Here is a 19,082-nt window from a genome sequence, read left to right on the forward strand (position 1 = left end):
GTTGCGATGCCGCCAAACGGGCCGAGTTCCCACCGCGCGCAACGCTTCCTCCTCCCCCCCGCCGCCGCCGCCGCCCGCAACACCCCGCCCAGCCTCCTTTAACCAAGTTTAACCAGCGCAACCGGTACACCCCACGCGGCCTTCCTCGCGCGGCCCAAGCCCGCGCTTCCGCCAACCCGCCGAAACAGTTAAAGCCATAGAGCGGGGCAGGCCTAGAGAGGCCTCGCCGAAGAGGCGCCGCTGGCCTCTCTCTTTCCCCCCAACCCCCTCCCGTTCCGAAAAAGAACGCGGATCGCCCGCGAGGCTGCAGCCCGGATCGGGGAAGGTAAGGCGCATGGCAGAAGCAACAAATACTACTAATATACTAACCGTCGCGGCGGCAGGGCGAAGCATCGCCGGGGTGCAATGCAAGCGAATGAACCCCCACCACCCCCACCACCCACCCCCGGGTTATTACAGATCAGTTTTCCAAAAAAAAAAAAAAAAGTAGTGCGGAAGCGGAGGACAAATGTTCGCCCGAATGGGGACGATCGCGTCTATCGTTATTTAGAGAGAGAGAGAGAAAAAAAAAGTACATTTTAACTTGGCCGATCGCTTGCAACCGGCACTTAAAACCACCCCCCCTCCTCCCCCGGTTGGGGGGGGTGCAACGAGCAGGCCGTAAAGCGAATCGCTTCTCCTACCCACACCCCGCTTTGGAAAGGCCAGGTGCCTCCCCAAGACAAAGGGAGCTCTCGTTGCAAAGCTTGGCCGGACTTGGCATGGCAAGAGAGGCCTCCCGACGCGAAGGCCCCGGCCCCTGCGCAAAGGGAGGCCCCCGGGGATCGGGGGTGGGGGAGAGAGAAAGACCGAGGGAGGCTGGAGGGGGAGGCCGGGATCGGCGGCACACGTGGCTTCGACTGAGCTCCCCGTTTCTTTACTTCTTTATTTCAACTTGGGTTAAGGGATCCCCGGGGATCCCTTAGCCCAAGGATCCCCAGACCCAAGCAGGGAAATGTGGCTTTATTCCAACCAGGGAATCTCTGGGGGGAGGGGGGCAACTCTTAAGAGAAACTCTATTAAGAGAGGTAAGACGGGGGGTCATTTTTTTAAAATTCCTCCCGACATCGCCTGGCCTCCGTGACTCTCTGTAATGTTTTCCTTCTTCCTTTCTTTCTTTCCCCCTCCTGCAGGGAGGGAACAACTATGGAGGAACAGGAACTTGTGGTGCACGAGGAGGAGGAGGAGGAGGAGGAGGAAGAAGAAGAAGAAGAAGAAGAGGAAGAAAGAACCGAGAGAGAGGAAGGAGAGCCGATTGTGGTCCAAGTGAAGACGATCGAGGATTTTCTGAACAGGGGCGGCCTCCCCCACATCAAGACCGAGTCCGAGGAGGAAACGCACCGATATTGGGACTCTGAATGGCATGAATTCTTGAAAAGCGTGGCGTGGCTGTCTCCGGCGTCTCCGCCTCCGTCAGAGGAGGATGCCAAAGATTTCCAGGCCTCCTTGGGGAGAGTCAGGGAAGATCCGCGGCAGGGGAGCTCTGGAGAAGCCACCAGGGATCCCAGCGTCCGTGGAAAAGCCTGGATAGGCAGGAAAAAACTCGAGTCCTGCAGGAAGATGAAAGAGACCCTGGAGAAGATGGGGATGGAGAGGCAGTGGCCCCTGCACCTCAAGCAGTTCAACCCCCAGGATACTGAGAGGGCCCAGGTAATATCCGGTCCCTAAAGGCTGAAAAGAGGGGGAGGGGGGGGGAAAGGAAGGAATATGAGGGTGGCACAAAAAGCCAGGAAAATTATTAAGCTGGGAAATGAGTTACTAGTCAGTTGCAGTAGCAGAGTTCAGAGTTTGGGTTTCAGTTTCGGTTGGACTGGAGGTGGGTGGGGAAACGAAGCTGTCCGTTGTTTTATTACTGCGCTATACAAATAGTATAGCAACGGATCGAAAATAATGAAGGAGAGAAGCAACCTAGAACTAAGGAGACACTTCCTGACAGTTAGAACAATTAACCAGTGGAACAACCTGCCTCCAGAAGCGGTGAATGCTCCAACATTGGAAGTTTTTAAGAAGAGACTAGACAGCCATTTGTCTGAAATGGTATAGGGTTTCCTGCCTGAGCACGGGGTTGGACTAGATGACTTCCAAGGTCCCTTCCAACTTTATTATTATTGTTATTGTTAAGTAGTCCTTGACTTACAACAGTTCGCAAAGTTAAAATGGCACTGAAAAAAGTGACTTATGACCATTTTTCACACTTAACAACCGTTGCGGTATCCCCATGGTCATGTGATCAAAATTCAGGCACTTGGCAACCGGTTCGTATTTACGACCGTTGCAGTGTCCTGGGGTCATGTGATCACCTTTTGTGACTTTCTGGTAAGCAAAGTCAATGGAGAAGCCAGATTCACTTAACAACTGTATTGCTATCTTAACAACTGCAGTGATTCGCTTAACGGTGGCAAGAAAGGTCGTAAAATGGGGTAAAGCTCACTTAACAATAGAAATGCTGGGCTCAATTGCCGCAAGTTGAAGATTACCTGTGTTTGTGAACAGTTGCTTACTGAGGTAGCAGCTAAATGAGAAGTGGTTGTATTTTGACTTGTGAAGCTATTGTGTAAAAAGCCAGCCAAACGTGATCTGCTGTTTTGTAGGCAATTGCCCAAAATGAGATGCAGCCACTTCCTGTTTAGTAATTACTTTGGTTAATGACCATTCAGAAATACAATAGTCCTTGACTTAAAATGGTTCACTTAATGATTGTTTGAAGTTATAGCTGCACTGAAAAAGGAGACCTATGACTGCTTTTCAGTCTTACAACCATTGCAGCCTCCCATTATCATGCGATCAAAATTCAAATGCTTTACAACTGACTCATGACAGTTGCAAGGTCATATGATCCCCTTTTGTGACCTTCTGACAAGCAAAGTCAATGAAGCCAGATTCACTTGACAATTTGCTAATTTACCAATTGAATGATTCACTTAACACAGGGGTCGGCAACCTTAAACACTCAAAGAGCCACTTGGACCCGTTTCCCAGAGAAAAGAAAACACTGGGAGCCAAGCTTGATTGAAGAGTTTACTTAAAAAGAAATAGAGGCTGCTATGCATGAGTTCTCTCTCTCTCTCTCTCTCTCTCCCTCTCCCTCTCCCTCTCCCTCTCTCTCTTTGTCTCTCTCTCTCCTCCCTCTCTCTGATCTTCTGCTCATCTGGCAAGCTGGCTTCACACTGTTCTCCGACAAGCTGACACACATTCTTATTGGGCTGGCTCTCTCCTGCCCTTGGTCTGCCAGTCCTCTTCCCCTACTCAGTGTGTGTGTGTGTGTGTGTGTGTGTGTGTGTGTGTGTGTAAGAGAGAGAGAGAGAGACATGCTGCTTCCTGCTGAGACCGCAACAAAGGCAGGAGCCCCGCCCAATAAGCTTGTCAGCTTGTCCGAGAACAGCGTGAGGCCACTCTCTTTTTACACATACACACACAGAGAGAGAGAGAGAGAGAGAGAGAGAGAAGGAAAGCGCAAGTCTCTCTCCCTCTCCCTCTCTCTCTCTCTGCAAATGGCGGAGAAGGCTGGTAGCCGCAGAAGAAGGCTCAAAGAGCCACATGCAGCTCCGGAGCTGCGGGTTGCCGACCCGTGACTTAACAATTGTGATAAGAAAGGTTGTAAATTGGGGCAAAATTCACTTAACAAATGTCTTACTTTGCCACAGAAATTTTGAACTCCACTGTGGTTGTAAGTTGAGGGTTACCTGTAGTATCAAATTAATTTTGTGACCACCGTGGGCATTTACAACTTCACATCTTCACTCTCTCTCTCTCAGCCACATATTAGCTATTAGAGCCAGCATCACAGATAATGTTGCTCTTATTTTTACTTGCTTATTTACATGTTTATATGTTTATATCCCATACCAAGTTACCTGCAAAGAGAAAAAACTCCAACACGCCAGAAGGAATAAGAAAGAAACAACGGAAAGTCATCAGTCTCAATTTGAAGATGAAGATCATCAAAGCGTATGCTGATGGGAAGAAAGTGACTAATATAGCGCGAGAAGAAGGCCTGGCCCACTCTACCATCTCTGCCATTTTGAAGGACAAGGAAAGGATCAGAGAGGCCATGAAAGGGTCATCGGGAATGAATGTAAGTATAACCAGGCAGCGAAAAGGCCTCATCCACGAAATGGAAAAACTCCTTATACTCTGGATCGAAGATCAGATACAGAAGAGGCTGCCGGTGAGCCTTCTCCTCATTCAGAACAAGGCGCGCAGCATTTTCTCCACGCTGAAAGAACGAGCAGGTGAGGAATGCACGGAAACATTCACGGCCAGCCGTGGCTGGTTTATGCGGTTTCAGCAAAGATTCCATTACCAGAAAACACACACGTCGGGTGAGACTGCAAATGGTGATGAGGAAGCTGCCAAACGCTTTCTGAATGAACTTGACGGTATCATAGCGGAAGGGAACTATTTTCCCGCGCAGATATTCAGCATGGACGAAACTGGGTTGTACTGGAAAAGAATGCCGGAGCAGACCTACATACACAAAGAGGCCCAAGCGATGCCTGGTTGTAAAGCATTCAAAGATAGAGTAACTGTACTATTGGGCGGAAATGTTGCCGGGTTCAAGCTGAAGCCATTTGTAATCTACAAATCGGATCACTCCTGTATGTTCAAAAACATTAACAAAGCCGCACTGCCCATTTATTTCCGGTCTGATCTTAAGGCCTGGATAACGCCCACCCTGTTTGAGGATTGGTTTATGAATTGTTTCATTCCCCAAGTAAAGGAATATTGTTGGCAAAAGGGAATTCCTTTTAGAATTCTTCTGATCTTAAGCAAAGCCCCTGGACATCCCCCAGATCTCGACAGTTTCCACCCCGACGTAAAGGTAGTTTATCTACCCCAAAACACCTCCGTGCTCCTACAGCCTATGAGCCAGGGAGCAATTTCAGCATTCAAGGCCTACTATTTGCACGCCGTGTTTGCCAAAGCTTTAGCCACGATGGAAAACGACAGAATAACACTGAGCGAGTTTTGGAAAAGCTACAATATCCTGGATTGTATCGAAAACATCGTAGCAGCCTGGCAGGATGTCAGTGTGAAATGCATGCAAGGCATTTGGAAAAAGTGCTTAAAATGTTTTTCTGCTCTGGCGGATAACTTGGAGGAATTTGAGCAGCACCAAAATTTAGACCGGATCAATAAGAAGATTTTGACCCTCACAAAATCCCTGGATTTAGAGGTCGAGGCCGAAGATGTGAGAAGTTTGATAGCTTACACGGAGGGAGAGCTTTCCAACGAAGAATTGATTGAACTGAAGGAAGAACTGGAAGAACAAAAGGTGGTGGAGGAAGAGGTAGAAAAGGAAGAAAAAAAAGAAGAGAGAAAAGTGGAACAAAAAAAAGTTGTAGAAGTTCAGCCCAAAACGTTCAGTCTGAAAAGGTTGGCCAGTGTTTTCTCGGGCGTGAACAAAATTTTATCAGAATTGGAGAGTATGGATCCGGATGTGGAACGTTTTAGAAGGGTGCACTGGGAAATGCGTGAGATCCTGAAGTGTTATCGTGAAATATATGAAGAAAAAAGGAAAGAAAGTGTGGAAAGCAGACATAGTGGGTTCCAGAAGAAAATTATTTCTTCCCCAGCTCCGGTTCCCTCCCTTTTGCCCTTTCGATCCACTGTAAAAGAACACCCTGATGATCCTCAGCCATCAACCAGCTACGCGAGTGGATCCGACGTTCCTGAAAACTTGGAAAACCACGAACCTTTCAAAGCATATGTATCCGATTTGATGTTTACAGGTATTGTAATTTTAAAATCTGATTTTGTGCTCTTTTTTTAAAAAAAAAAAGATTTGGTAACAACTTTTTTGGGGTGTCTTTAAATCTTTTTGATGGTGGCAGCTAAGTGGACTGGTACCAATAAAGGAGAATATTTTTTGAAATGTGGGGTCCTTGGTGCTCTCTGAGCTTGGTTGTTTTCTTGCAGATGTCTCATTGCCCCAAACTAGGTAACATCATCAGGGCTAGTCACAGTACTAGCACTGATAATGTTAATCTTGTTTGGGTAATTAAATGTCTGCAAGAAAACAACAAAAGCTCAGAGAGCATCAAGGACCCTTTATACTTGGGTTAGTACTGATGTTTTCTTGGCAAGATTTGTTGTTTAATGCCTAAGGCAGAACTAGAATTCAGAGTCTCTTGTTTTTGAGCCAGGGCCTTAAATACCACGGGTGATCCTTGGATTAAGACCACCCATTCAGTGACCTTTCTTACTTGGGATGGGACTGAAAGAGGGGTACTTGGAGTTCCAGCGATTGTAGTATTCCCACAGCCACACGACTGCACTTTCTGATGTTCCTTACCAGCTTCCCACAAGCAAAGGCAATGGGAAGCTGGCAGGAAGTTGGAAGTTGCGGTCACGTGAGGTCCTCGCTTAACATTGGCAAGCTGGACTGCCAGAATTGCTGTTGTTAAGCAGTGCAGTCCCATGACATCTGTGCTCCCCCAGTTGCCATGGTAACCCGAGCACCCTCTGTAAACCAAACTGGCTCTCGATACAATCTAAATTTCGTACTTACACAATAGACCAACTTTTCACACGCTTAGTTTCCATTCAACCATTTTTAAATCCATTTAACCATTTTTAAATAACACAATGTCATCTTTTCTTACCAGCATCTCTGGTGAAGTAGTAAAGGTTTTTGGGGCATTTTGTTGCAGAGTTAACAGTCAATTGTTTTTTCTGTGCTTCTGTGCCAGTTCATCTGAATCTCGCTACAAAATTGTGGCTCCAAAGAATTTATTGCTGCTAAATTCTGGCTGGCTCAAGCTATTTCCTTTTCTTTTGTCATATTAGGGGTAGAAGAAATAAAAAGTATTTTTATTAGGGGCGTGCAAATTACACCTATAAGTACTCCTCAATTTAAAACCACAATTGCAACCAGGAATCTGGTCATAAGTTGTAGGGTTGGGCCATTCATATGAGTGACAAAATGTTGTTGTTTTTTGACATTTTTTTTAGTGGTCATTAAGCAAATCACACAGTCTTTCAGCAAACAGCATGGTTGTTAAGTGAACCCATTCTGAGTGGGAAAAACTGGGAAAAATATTTCAGATTATAGTCATGTAATTGCATGGTCATAATGGTGAGCCCATTGCCAAGCACCCACAGTGCAGTCACTTGAGTGCCGAGAGGGCCCCACAACATTTTACAGTGGCCAGAAGTGCTTTACATAAAATGACCAGTCGTAAGTTGAGGATGACTCATTCTCCAATTCTGATTTAGTATGTGATTTTACTGGTGAATGCAGGCTTCAAAATTGACTCCAGAATAGTCATTTTTGTCCATTAACTCTCCAAATTGGATGCCCTCTTCCAGGCTGGTTTAAGTATTACTCATCTGGGAGAGAATGAAGAATAAGTCTAGTGCACAATCCTGCAGGACTTGTTTTTGTTGAATCAAGTTTCTTTTCTTTTTTTCTTCTTTTCAGTCATCCCAAAGAATACGATGCTCAAACCTCCGAAACAGGAAGAAGAAGCCTTTGAGATTGTGAAGGTGAAGATTCCTATGGATATAAAGCAAGAGAGTGACGGGGAGGCCAACTAATTAGGTAAGGATGCAGATTCATTGGAAACATTCATGGGGTGCTTTGGACTAACGTGCTCTCTGTTTTGAAAGGGTTTCAAAACCCATCTGGCAGAACAAACTGGCTAGGCCAGTGATGGCGAACCTTTTAGAGACCGAGTGCCCAAACTGCAACCCAAAACCCAGTTATTTATTGCCGGGTGCCAGGTGGCCGAGGCTCACTGGGTGGGCGTGGCTGTGGAGGTCATGGCAGACTGGGTGGGTGTGGCCAAGGTGGGCGTGAACACCTTGATGTTGCTCGTGGGGAGGGACACTTGTGGGAGCCGGGCAGGGTTGGGGGAGATCCAGGGGGTCTCTGGCAGGTGGGGCGGTGGGCAGGAGGCTCATCCTGCAGGGTGAGGTGAGGCAAGGCAAGGTGGAGGTGCCATTGTCACAGGGCAAGGTGAGGCCGGGGCGGCTGCTGCCTGACACCATCGGCCCCCGCACACAGAGGCCAGCGAGTGCATGGGTGCTGGGATGCATCCGGCCATGTGGGACCTCGGCGAGTTAGTGGGCGGCTGGTTGAAGAGGGACGGTTGCCATCTTCGAGCATGGTGCGCGTGCCCACAGAGAGGGCTCTGAGTGCCGCCTATGGCACGCGTGCCATAGGTTCGCCACCACTGGGCTAGGCCGTATTTTCACATTGGATGGTTCACCAAGCCAAATGCCATTTTTCTGGAGAGGAAAAAGGTCCCAGTTCCAATCGTGGAATTTTTGGTTCCCAGAGTCTTGGCTTGAAAGGATCAGTTTGCAGAGGATGGGAAAGACATGACTGCCAGTTGAGCATTAATGGTATTAGATTAGCTGTCCCCCCCCCCTTTTTTTAAACAATTTTTATTTCCATTTTGCACCAACAGAGTCTTAAGATCCAACGTGGAGATATGGTGCTCAATTACAAAAAGAAAACAATAGCATTATAAATATACAGTTCACACAATATTTCTTAAAATTTCCCTCTCTATCTATATATAATATTATAATCAAATTGATTCGAATAAAATCATTCATTAATATATCTAAATATAAATTCTCTTAATCAATCAAAACTTTCAATCGCTCAGTGTCTATTCTATACAAATCTATAATTTCTCACATATTTAAACTTAAACTGAAACTCTCCATTTATTTAAGATATATTATAATCTCATTAATACATTTCTAAAACAAATTTTAATTTATATTACTACACATGAATTTCATTAATCAATAAACGTTTAGAAGAGCTCATTATCTGTCCCAAAAATCCTGTTTTACACTTTATTAATTTTTCAAATGTTAAAATTTAAACTAACCTATATATTTACTATTCAGGTACCCCAAGTTTCTCTTATTTAAATCTATTCTTTTTCAATAATTCTCCAATTATTAATTCCATCTCATTCCAAAAAAAAAAAAAGAACAAAGAATAAAGAGCAAAGAGAGAAAAAAGAAGCATATTCTTGTTACATTTCAGTATTAAATTCTAAATCATTTCATAATAGCCTCCCTTTTAACAAAATCCAAATCCAAAACAATCCGAGTCGCTATAAAACCTTTACCATCCATCAATTATCATCTCAAATTTAATATTTATATCTTATTCTGGGTTTCTTCCTATTCCAAATAGGTTTCCATAGTCGAGTCTCTAGTTCCGCAGATAGCTCTCCCATTCTTTCCTGCCACACTGTACACAGCAACAAGAGGTCTTCCATTGTCCGTTTTATTGGGCTGATATAAGAGTTACAGAGATTAGCTGTCTCCTTTGTTCTTGACTTCTGTCAGGTGGACCCATAACTTGATGGAGTGATTATTGTGTACCATCAACTCATGTTGACTCTGAGCAGCCACATAGATTTTTCTCCATGACAAGATCTGTAGTCTCTTGGCAGAGAGGATAGAGCAGGGGTAGTCAACCTTGGCTCTTTTATGACTCGTGGACTTCAACTCCCAGAATTCCTGCGCCAGCATGGCTGGCTCAGGAATTCTGGGAGTTGAAGTCCACGAGTCATAAAAGAGCCAAGGTTGACTACCCCTGGGATAGAGTCTTACATTTCGAGAAAGCCAGGAAATCCAAACAGTTGTGCAGGGTGGGGATCCAAATTCAGCCACCCCACATACAAAGCTACCTAGTTTCTTCCTGGCTATAATGAAGGGGAACCTCCCACTCTTCTGGCCCATTGCTTTATCTGACCTGTTGCACAGATCGATCAGGAATGAAGGATTCTGGGAACTGAAGTACGGCCATCTAGGAAAGGCTGAGCTTAGTTATAACTTCATTTGATTGGCCTAGAACAGGGAGTCCCCAACCTTGGACTGTGGCCCACTACCGGACTGTGGCTTATCTGTAACCTGGCCGCATGAGAGGCAGGCTGACACGCACACGAGTGACAGGCTGACATGTGTGCACATGTGTGATGACCCAGGGCCCCGAACGGAGGCAAAGCAATCAGCTGGCAAGAGCAATAGTCTTTTTAATCCCTGCCAATGTTCACCCAAAAGCCCCCCCCCCCACATATGCTGGCACGAGTTCAAACAATACAGCCAGGGAAGTTTACACTTTTCTCAAGGTAAGACAGATAACAAGAAAACAAGTAAAGAGTTCTTTTAACTCTCAGCTTGCCTGCGAACTGCAAACTGCAGACTGCAAGAAGAGATCAGGAATGTAATTTGTGGTCGTGAATCAGGAAACAAACTGGTCCAGAATATAAACCGTGTCCAGGTTACGAGAGCACAAGTCAGAACAATCTCAAGATCCTACGTTTGTTCCCGGCAAATGCCCCACCCCACAGCGTCTCCTTAAATCCTAATCCCCAGGTGTGCCTTGTGGAGTGGGGCGGGACGTTCTCCTCCGGAACAAGTGAGCCTGCCTCCCTTGTTCTCTCCTCCTCTCTGCTCTCCTTGCTCTAGGATCAGGTGGGGAGGGGCCTTGCTCCTCCCCTGAACTCTGCCTTCCCTGTTCCAAACCTGAAGGGCCCTGGCCTGCCTCAGCCTGCTCCTCCCTACAGTCCTCCGAAGCCACAGACTCCCCCTCCTGGGCCTCAACAGGGAACTCCGTGTCTTCCTCGGAGCCGATGGAGGCATGACACATGTGTGCTGGCCTATTCCTCACGCAGCCCCGTTGCCTTCTTGCTCACCTGCCAGGCTGCCAAGCTGCAAAGGTTGGGGACTGCTGGCTTAGAAATGTTGCATGTGCCCAGCCGTCAACAGTTTGTACATTGTTAGTGAGTGAGCCCGCTCATTGTATTTAATTAAGAAATATATTAAAGTAAATCAGTGGCTTAGACCTAGAAGAGGACTTTATTAATGATGAGGTCCTTCCAAACTAGAATGTTGCATGGACCAAGCTACGATGATATTTAAAATGTTAGTGAGTGAGCCCATTCATTCTGTTTGTTAAAAAATAAATAAATGGGTGGCTTATTGACATATGAACTATTCTTTGAACAGTCTTCTTGATGCTGAGGTCCTCCCAAGCTGGGGCCTTCAGATAGTGTAGCCTTCAGCTAGTGTGGAAAACCATCAAATGAACATGATTAAATGTAGGATGTCTTCAATTTAGGAGGGGAAGATGAGGTGGTCTTTTAAAGACAGTTGGAGAGGGTTGGACTAGATGACCTCCAAGGTCCCTTCCAACAACATGATGATGATGATGATGGAAGAGGTGGCATGTGAGGAGACCCAGCAATACTAGAACTCATAGCAGAAGTTGTTTGTTTGGAATTCATTGTTGGGAGAAAAGTTACATAATTTTTTTTTCCTGTTTCTCTCAGAATATGACAGAGACATAAGGAGAAAACTTTCCAGGTGGGAAGATCTGAAGAAATAGATATTTGCAAGAGTTTGGAGGGAATCAAAAGCTTGTATTTCTGGGGTTCTGGGGTTAAAGAAAAGTGAGTAAATCCACCGGGAGCACAAAGGCGTTTAGGAAAGAAAGACAGTGACGCTTTCCTGACTGAAGATGACGATGAAAGCTTAAAAAGAGGCCAATTTTCAGTGCGGCAAAAAACAGCAACACGGAATTAAGAGGAGCCAGAGATGGTGTGCAACCATCAGCGTTCCAGATACTCCACATGTGCAAGGATGAACTACATAAATATTTACACTGTTAGAAAATTAACAGCAACCCCCCCCCATTATTCAGTAGGGAAGCACTCCCTCAGCAAGAGAAAACTGTTACTTCTTCAGAGCATGGGAAGTTTTGGCTGGAAAACAAACCTCACGAAGAACAACGGGACCCACACAGCAAAGAAGCCATATAAAAGTCCAGACTGCAGCAAAAGCTTCATTGGTCAGTTGCCCTCATGAAAGACAAGAGGTTCCACACAGGAGAGAAGCTGTATGAATGCTTCAGGTGTGGGAGAAGCTTCCGGATCGGCTACCGCCTAAAACTCTGTAAAAAGGATGCACACGGGTGAGAAACTGCACCGGTGTTTGGAAAGCTTCATTGACAGAAACACGAGAGGACCCACACGGGCGAAAGCCTTACAAGTGCTCCGAATGTGGTAAAAGCTTTCAGACCAGCTTCCAGTTGAAAATACACAAAAGGACACGCACACTGGCCAGACGCCGTATCAGTGCTGATAGCGATCCACGTGAGGGTCAACACTATAACAGAGAGACTGTATAGGTGCCCGAGTGTGGGAAGAGCTTGGTTTCTAGCTCACATCTCAGGAAGCTTAGTTTATAGTTAGTATATATGGCCAAGCAGCTAGCTGCATAAGTGCTCCTGCTAGTGCGAAAAGCATCAGTAGGAAATCCCAACTTGGCGGTCTACGAACAGATTCATATCAGAGTTCTTCCATGTTTCATAAACACATGAAAATCCACCCAGGAGGGACATCCTAGAGGGGCAGGGTTGGTGTTCGGGTCTTAACACGCAATCTCAAGAGAGAGTGATAATGACGTCAGCATTGGAGTAAAACGGCAGACGGCTAAGAGTCGAGCACAAAGGGGCATTGGTGGCTTTTAAACATACCGATACATTAAAAGGTTGTAAAGAAGTCCTCGATTCACACTGCGGTTCTTTGTTCTCTGGGGTAGCAGCGCAGGTTAGAAGTGGGTCATTTTCTGAAATCTTGGCACTTGGCCGTCAGCCGGGATTAGAGAACTGAATAGATTGACAAGTCCGTATCTGCAAGGGATGTTTCTGGATGTCGTGTGGCTCCTTGCAGAATACGTTTTGGCCTCTGTGGAGATTTTGGGAGAGGAGCTGCAGCCGATCACAGTACAGCAGGGGTGTCAAACTCGAAACGTCACGTGACGTGTCGTGACATACCGCGACTTTTTTTCTTTTGACAAGAGTGGGCGCAGTTTCGCCATGACACATCCAGCCCGCGGGCCCGCAGTTTGACACCCCTGCAGTACAGTGAAACATAGTAGGAAATAACTCGTCAAAAACAGATTTTTCTCAAAAGTGCCCTCACAGGCCTATTCTTCAACATTTCGCCATGGCCTACTCTGCTTACATCTCTTGTGATTACTATTTTCTTTAATCAATAAATCCTATAATAAGATCAGCACCCAGAGTCATTGGGAGTCAGTTGGTGGTTTGTTTAAGCAATTTATATGGCTGCCCTTATAATGATGCTGGGCAATAGGCAAAGAGTTTAACTCTTTGAAGTAATAAAGATGTTCAATAATCTAGATCAGTGTTTCAATAGACGAGAATACCTGTAGCTTAAGCTCTTTGCCCTCTGAGGTTGGTTGTTTGCAGATGTTTTATTACCCAACCAGATATTCTACCAAGGAGAAAACCACACCCCCATGAACCCTAGCCAGGCAAGCTACTGTAGGTAAACTGGAAGCAAACCCCACCCTCCTTCACACTGATGATGTTACCTAGTTGGTAATGAAATGTCTGCAAACAGATCATGAAGCTCAGAAAGCATCAAGGACTCCACAGATCAGTGTTTCTCAACCTTGGCAAGGCTGACCGGGGAGTTCTGGAATTGAAGTCCACACAGCTTAAAATTGCCACGGTTGAGAAACATCAGTCTAGATCAGGGGTGTCAAACTGCCGGCCTGCCCAAGCACAGCTCCGGCAAGGGGGAAAAAGTCACAACGCGTCACGTCACGTGGTGAGTTTGACACCCCTGGTCTAGATAAAAAATGAGGTTGAGGGGATGATGTAGGCATGGCAGCATCTTCCAGACACATTGAATGGGTAGGGGTGGAAACGTCCAAAGCGTGGAAAGGAAAATCAAGAGAGGCATGAAAGGAAAAGCCTATAGGTCAGACATGTCAAACACAAGGCCCGGGGGCCGGATGCGGCCTGCAAAGTGGTTTCATGTGGCCCGCGAAGCCATCCTGGAAACAGTGAGAGAACAGCTCCCTTGGCCCTGGCCGGCCGGGAGCCAATGTACAATTTTGTGGTGGCCATCTATGATGAAACACATTCAGTTTTAGCTCCATTAGCCCCCCCCCCCCGCATGGCCTGAGAGGAACAGTGAGGCTCCTCCAGTGGACCATGCCTTGGCACTTGCCCTGGTCCCACCCCTTTCTGCCAGAGACCCTCAGATCTGTCCCACTCCTGCCCAGGCCCCCTTGATGCGAATGATGTATAGCTGGCCACGCCCACCCAGTAGGTCGCACCCACCCTGGCCGCACCCACCCGCCCTCCCTGAGGGCAACCACAATGCTGATGTGGCCCTCAATGAAATTGAGTTTGACACCCCTGCTATAGGTGGTAGCATAAGAGCATTATATCAAATTAGGAGAGTAGAAATCATGTTCCTAAACGTTCTTCTATCTTACTTTGTTATTAAATTTGTTCACGTGCCAGTGGCTCGTGGTCCGCATCCCCTGCAAGCAGAAATATAACATCTTTGTGTGCAAAGTTCCCACCTAGTCCTTTGTCTCCTCATTACACGTAGCTGGATCTCCCATTGCTGAAATCCATTTTAGTCTATGCTACCATGTTGTAGAGGGAGTTTATTCATGCAGTTTTCCTCCAAAATGGCGGGAATTTTCACATGAATCCTGAACTTCTGCAGGAAGATGATGATTCCCAAAATACAACAGTACACAGTATTTTTTTGTGCAACGGGGTAGTTTCTTTTCCTCCATCTTCTCCCCCCTTCAAATTTCTTCCGTGTATCGAAGTGCCCATAATCATCAAATTCTAACACTGGGTCTTGCATGCCAAACTAAATAGCTTTAGGGGTTTTGCAGTAAAAAGCTGGAGGCATAGCCAGCTGATGCCCAGATTCCTTAATTCCTTCACCGTAGGATGTGATACCAGAACCTAAAAATAATGAAATGCTCGTTTCCAGAGTCATTTGTCTCTTACAGCTGCATCAACGTGTCTGGAGCTTTAAGCTCGAGTAAGTTAATTTGCATCACTTTCTCTGCTTCTCCTTCCATATTTTTAAGAAATCCCTGGGTCAAGGCACATTTTTATGTTTTGACCAACATCATGCAGGTTAATAACAAGGCTTGGAGCCAGGTGGCTTGAGGCCAAGTTTCATGCAGGACCATCTTTTGTTACATGTGGCAGAAGAGGCAGCTCTGGGTCACATCTATTAGGGCAGAGGTCCCCAACCTTGTCCACTTTATGACTGTGGACTTCAACTCCCAGAATTCCTCATTCAGGGAGTTGAAGTTCACAAGTCATAAAGTGGACAAGGTTGGGGACCCCTGTATTAGGGAGATGCTTCTGGCAGGACCCAGGAAGAGAGCTGTTTCTGTCCTGGAGCCCAACTTCTGGACCATCATCCCTCAAGCAATCAGACTGGCCCCAACCCTGCTGGCTCTCCAAATTATGGTTACATTAATAGTGTTGGTTGGAATTTACCTTGTCTGTGGACCATGTTGTTTATTTCACTGTGCTGTTTTTTGTCTTGTTTTTATTCATTCTTAAACTCACATATTTTGAGATGGGCAGTTGTCTGAATGCAGGCAGGCAGGGGACTTCTGAATAAAATTAATGATCAAAGGTGGGGTGAGATTGGGGGAAGAAATAAAGGCATGGTTTTCAGCAATGCGATTTTAATCCAAAAGCCACCGGAGTTCTCAATAATAAAATTACTTCCCATAGTGCAGGCTTCTGCAGGTCCAACACACTTCTTAGCTTCTGAGTTGTTTTTTCTTTTTTCCATTCAATTCTCCTCTTAACATCTCGGACCCCAGATACATCTCCTCTTGGGAAAACCCACACAACTGCCTTGCAGAAATTCACAAGAGAACTATGACTGCCAACAGAGTCGTAGACTAGAAAGAGTACAGAGAAGAGCAACAAAGATGATCAGGGGACTGGAGGCTAAAACATATAAGGAACGGTTGCTGGAATTGGGTATGTCTAGTTTAACAAAGAGAACGACGAGGGGGGACATGATAGCAGTGTTCAAATATCTCAGGGCTGCCACAAAGAAGAGGGAGTCAATGCACCTGAAGGCAGGACAAGAAGCACCTCCAAAGCACCTGAAGGCAGGACAAGAAGCAACGGATGGAAACTAGTCAAGGAGAGAAGCAACCTAGAACTAAGGAGAAACTTCCTGACAGTTAGAACAATTAACCAGTGGAACAACCTGCCTCCAGAAGTTGTGAATGCTCCAACACTAGAAATTTTTAAGAAGAGACTGGACAGCCATTTGTCCGAAATGGTATAGGGTTTCCTGCCTGAGCAGGGGGTTGGACTAGATGACCTCCAAGGTCTCTTCCAATGTTGTTATTAATTATTATTAATTATTATTGTTGTTATTATTATTATTATTATTATTAGCAGCAGCAGCAGCAGGAGCAACAGCAGCTTGGGCGCCGTGGGTTAGGCGTATGATGCCTTTACCTGCCGTTTTCACGTTTGGATTATTTTGTAAGGCGGTAGTACTCGCGTTTGGACCAAGCAGTACACACGTAGCAAACAAACGAGTGCATTTGAACAGGTTCACGGAGAAGTCGGCCCTTAAGTAGCTAGGATGGCCCTGATGGACCTTCAGCAATCAAGCATCTCTGGATATCAGCCAGGATAACAAGCGATGCCTTTCTCCCAACAAGCTATCGCGCCCCTCCAGGGAAAAAAGTCCCCAGCTTAGCCTATGCCAGTGTTTCTCAACCTTGACCATTTTAAGGCATGTGGACTTCAACTCCCAGAATTCCACAGCCAGCAATGCTGGCTGTGGAATTCTGGGAGTTGAAGTCCACATGCCTGAAAATGGTCAAGGTTGAGAAACACTGGCCCTATGCAAATGCAAGCCTGAGCTCCGCCTCCAAGAGGCGTTCTGGCCCCTCCCCCTTCCAGTCCGGACAGGCGGCAAGGTTGCCGTTCCATCTTGGGAGGGAGGCGCGTCGGTGCGAGGAACAGCGCTGGCTGCGAGAGGCTGCGGCTCTTCCAGCGGCAGAGTCACGTGGTAAGAAAAAAACGTGGGCTTCCCGGGGAGCCGCGGGAAACAACCGGGAGAATCCCTCTTTCCTATGCCCGCCTCGCGCTCGGGCATGGCAGCTCAGAGGTTGAGCCTTTTGATCCGCAGGGGCAGGTCGAGAAGCACTTTTGCACTTTTGGGGGTGGGGGGTGGAGGGAAAACCTCTCCATTTGGCCTGGATCTTGGAATCTGGGATTTTTTATCCCAGCTCCCTGATTACTGGGATCCGGTTGAGGCTTTTCAATCAGGTCTGCTAAAACTTCTCGGCGGCTGCCTTGTACCCTGCCCGTTTTCACCGACCTCATTTTGGTAGTAGCTTTGCTGGCAACGTGGGGAGATGCCGTAGTGGTCGCAGCCCTGTTGGTTGGTGGCAGAGAGAAGCTAGGGGGGGGGGGGCTTTGTAGTGTCGTGGAGCTTTCTCCCCCCCCTCCAAATTAATGACATCAATTATTCTATCACTATCAAAGATATGACTTTGCTAGAGTTTTATTTAGAAGGACTAGGGGGACATGATAGCAGTATTCCAGTTTTTGAGAGGCTGCCACAAAGAGGAGGGGGTTCAGCTTATTTTCCAAAGCATCAAGAGGGCAGGACAAGAAACAATGGATGAAAAATCAAGGAAAGAAGCAACCTGGAATTATAATTTGAGTTTTGCCCTGTTTTACAACGTTTCTTGCCACAATTGTTAAGTGAATCATTGCAGTTGTTAAGTTAGTAACTCATCATTAAGCGAATCTGGCTTTCCCACTGACTTGTCAGAAGGTGGCAAAAGGTGATCACATAACTCCAGAATACTGCGACCGTCATAAATATGAACCAGTTGCCAAGCATTTGATCAGATGACCATGGGGATGCTGCAATGGTCACAAGTGTGAAAAACCATCGTAAGTCAAATTTTTTCAGCACTGTTGTAACTTTGAATGAACTGTTATAATGATGACGATGATAATAATAATAATAATAATAATAATAATAATAATAATAATAATAATAATAATAATAATAATAATAATAATAATAATAATGTTGGAAGGGACCTTGGAGGTCATCTAGCCCAACCCCCTGCTCAGGCAGGAAACCCTATACCATTTCAGACAAATGGCTGTCCAGTCTTTTCTTAAAAACTTCCAGTGTTGGAGCATTCACCGCTTCTGGAAGCAGGTTGTTCCACTGGTTAATTGTTCTAACTGTCAGGAAGTTTCTCCTTAGTTCTAGGTTGCTTCTCTCCTTGCTTAGTTTCCACCCGTTGCTTCTTGTCCTGCCTTCAGGCGCCTTGGAAAATAGCTTAAGGAGAAACTTCCTAGTGAGGACAATTAACCAGTTTGCCATCAGAAGTTGTGGGGGGCCCAAAGGTGCTTTTTCAGGAGGCAACTGGACTTCGTTGGGTTTTTTTTTTTTAAGATGTTTCGCTTCTCATCCAAGAAGCTTCTTCAGCTCTGACTGGATGGATGGTGGGGAATGGAAGGATTTATATCCCTTGCAGAGGGCTGATCATTTGCATTCTTTTAGAGAGTTGTTGAAGGTTTATCTGTGTCCTCAAGGTCAGCTGAGTAGGGCAAATGTGTGTGGAGCCTTCTTGGCTGCAGGATGGTATCTGCCCGGTGTCCCTTCACTGTTGAAGAAAGGCTCAGGCTGTTGGGGATGAGTCTGTGTTGTCTGCATCTCAATCTGAAGCACAAATGGTTCCTGTAGTCTGCAATATTTCCTGGAAATCCATTCATACTCCTCACCATTCGAAGGGTGTTCATCCCAAAGTGCATAGCTAAATGTCTATGGAGATTCTCAAGTCATCCAGGTTATGGTTGTCCCAAGGGTATTTTTTCAGGAGGCAATTGGACTTTCTTGTTTTTCTTTGAAGACTGAGAATCGCCACAGGCCTAGATATTAGCTATATACTATATACCAGTGGTTCTCAACCTTTTTAATGCCGCGACCCCAACCAGTCGTAAGTCGAGGACTAAACCGGTCGTAAGTCGAGGACTAAACCGGTCGTAAGTCGAGGACTACCCAACCGGTCGTAAGTCGAGGACTGTCCCTGCCCGGGAGCGCCGCGCATGCATGGTTCCACCCCCTGCGCCGGCCGAGGCGTAGCTGGCAAGTGGCAGAGACGGAGCAGGCCGACCACCAGCTGGCCCAGCCCAAGGGAGGTAA

The 19,082-nt window shown here is 46.3% G+C and overlaps 1 protein-coding gene across 1 annotated transcript; it reads left to right on the forward strand.

Moving 5' to 3' along the window:
• Window positions 1–1,276: 1,276 nt before the first annotated feature.
• On the forward strand, window positions 1,277–12,575 carry LOC107286936 (tigger transposable element-derived protein 1). The gene is made up of 4 exons (XM_015815385.1): window positions 1,277–1,689; window positions 3,890–5,771; window positions 7,463–7,582; window positions 11,346–12,575. The coding sequence occupies exons 1-3, from the start codon at window positions 1,600–1,602 to the stop codon at window positions 7,576–7,578; spliced, it is 2,088 nt and encodes a 695-aa protein (XP_015670871.1). The 5' UTR covers window positions 1,277–1,599; the 3' UTR covers window positions 7,579–7,582; window positions 11,346–12,575.
• Window positions 12,576–19,082: the final 6,507 nt, after the last annotated feature.

Source organism: Protobothrops mucrosquamatus, unplaced genomic scaffold, assembly GCF_001527695.2.
Source record: "Protobothrops mucrosquamatus isolate PMUCROS unplaced genomic scaffold, P.Mucros_1.0 scaffold_100, whole genome shotgun sequence".
NCBI lineage: Eukaryota > Metazoa > Chordata > Lepidosauria > Squamata > Viperidae > Protobothrops > Protobothrops mucrosquamatus.

What these genes read in the sequence shown, in the direction of transcription:
- LOC107286936 (XM_015815385.1), top strand. Translation starts at nt 1,600, where the DNA reads ATGAAAGAGACCCTGGAGAAGATGGGGATGGAGAGGCAGTGGCCCCTG. An exon ending in AGGATACTGAGAGGGCCCAG is followed by an intron (nt 1,690 to 3,889) that starts GTAATATCCGGT and finishes TCCCATACCAAG; the next exon opens with TTACCTGCAAAGAGAAAAAA. An exon ending in ATCCGATTTGATGTTTACAG is followed by an intron (nt 5,772 to 7,462) that starts GTATTGTAATTT and finishes TCTTCTTTTCAG; the next exon opens with TCATCCCAAAGAATACGATG.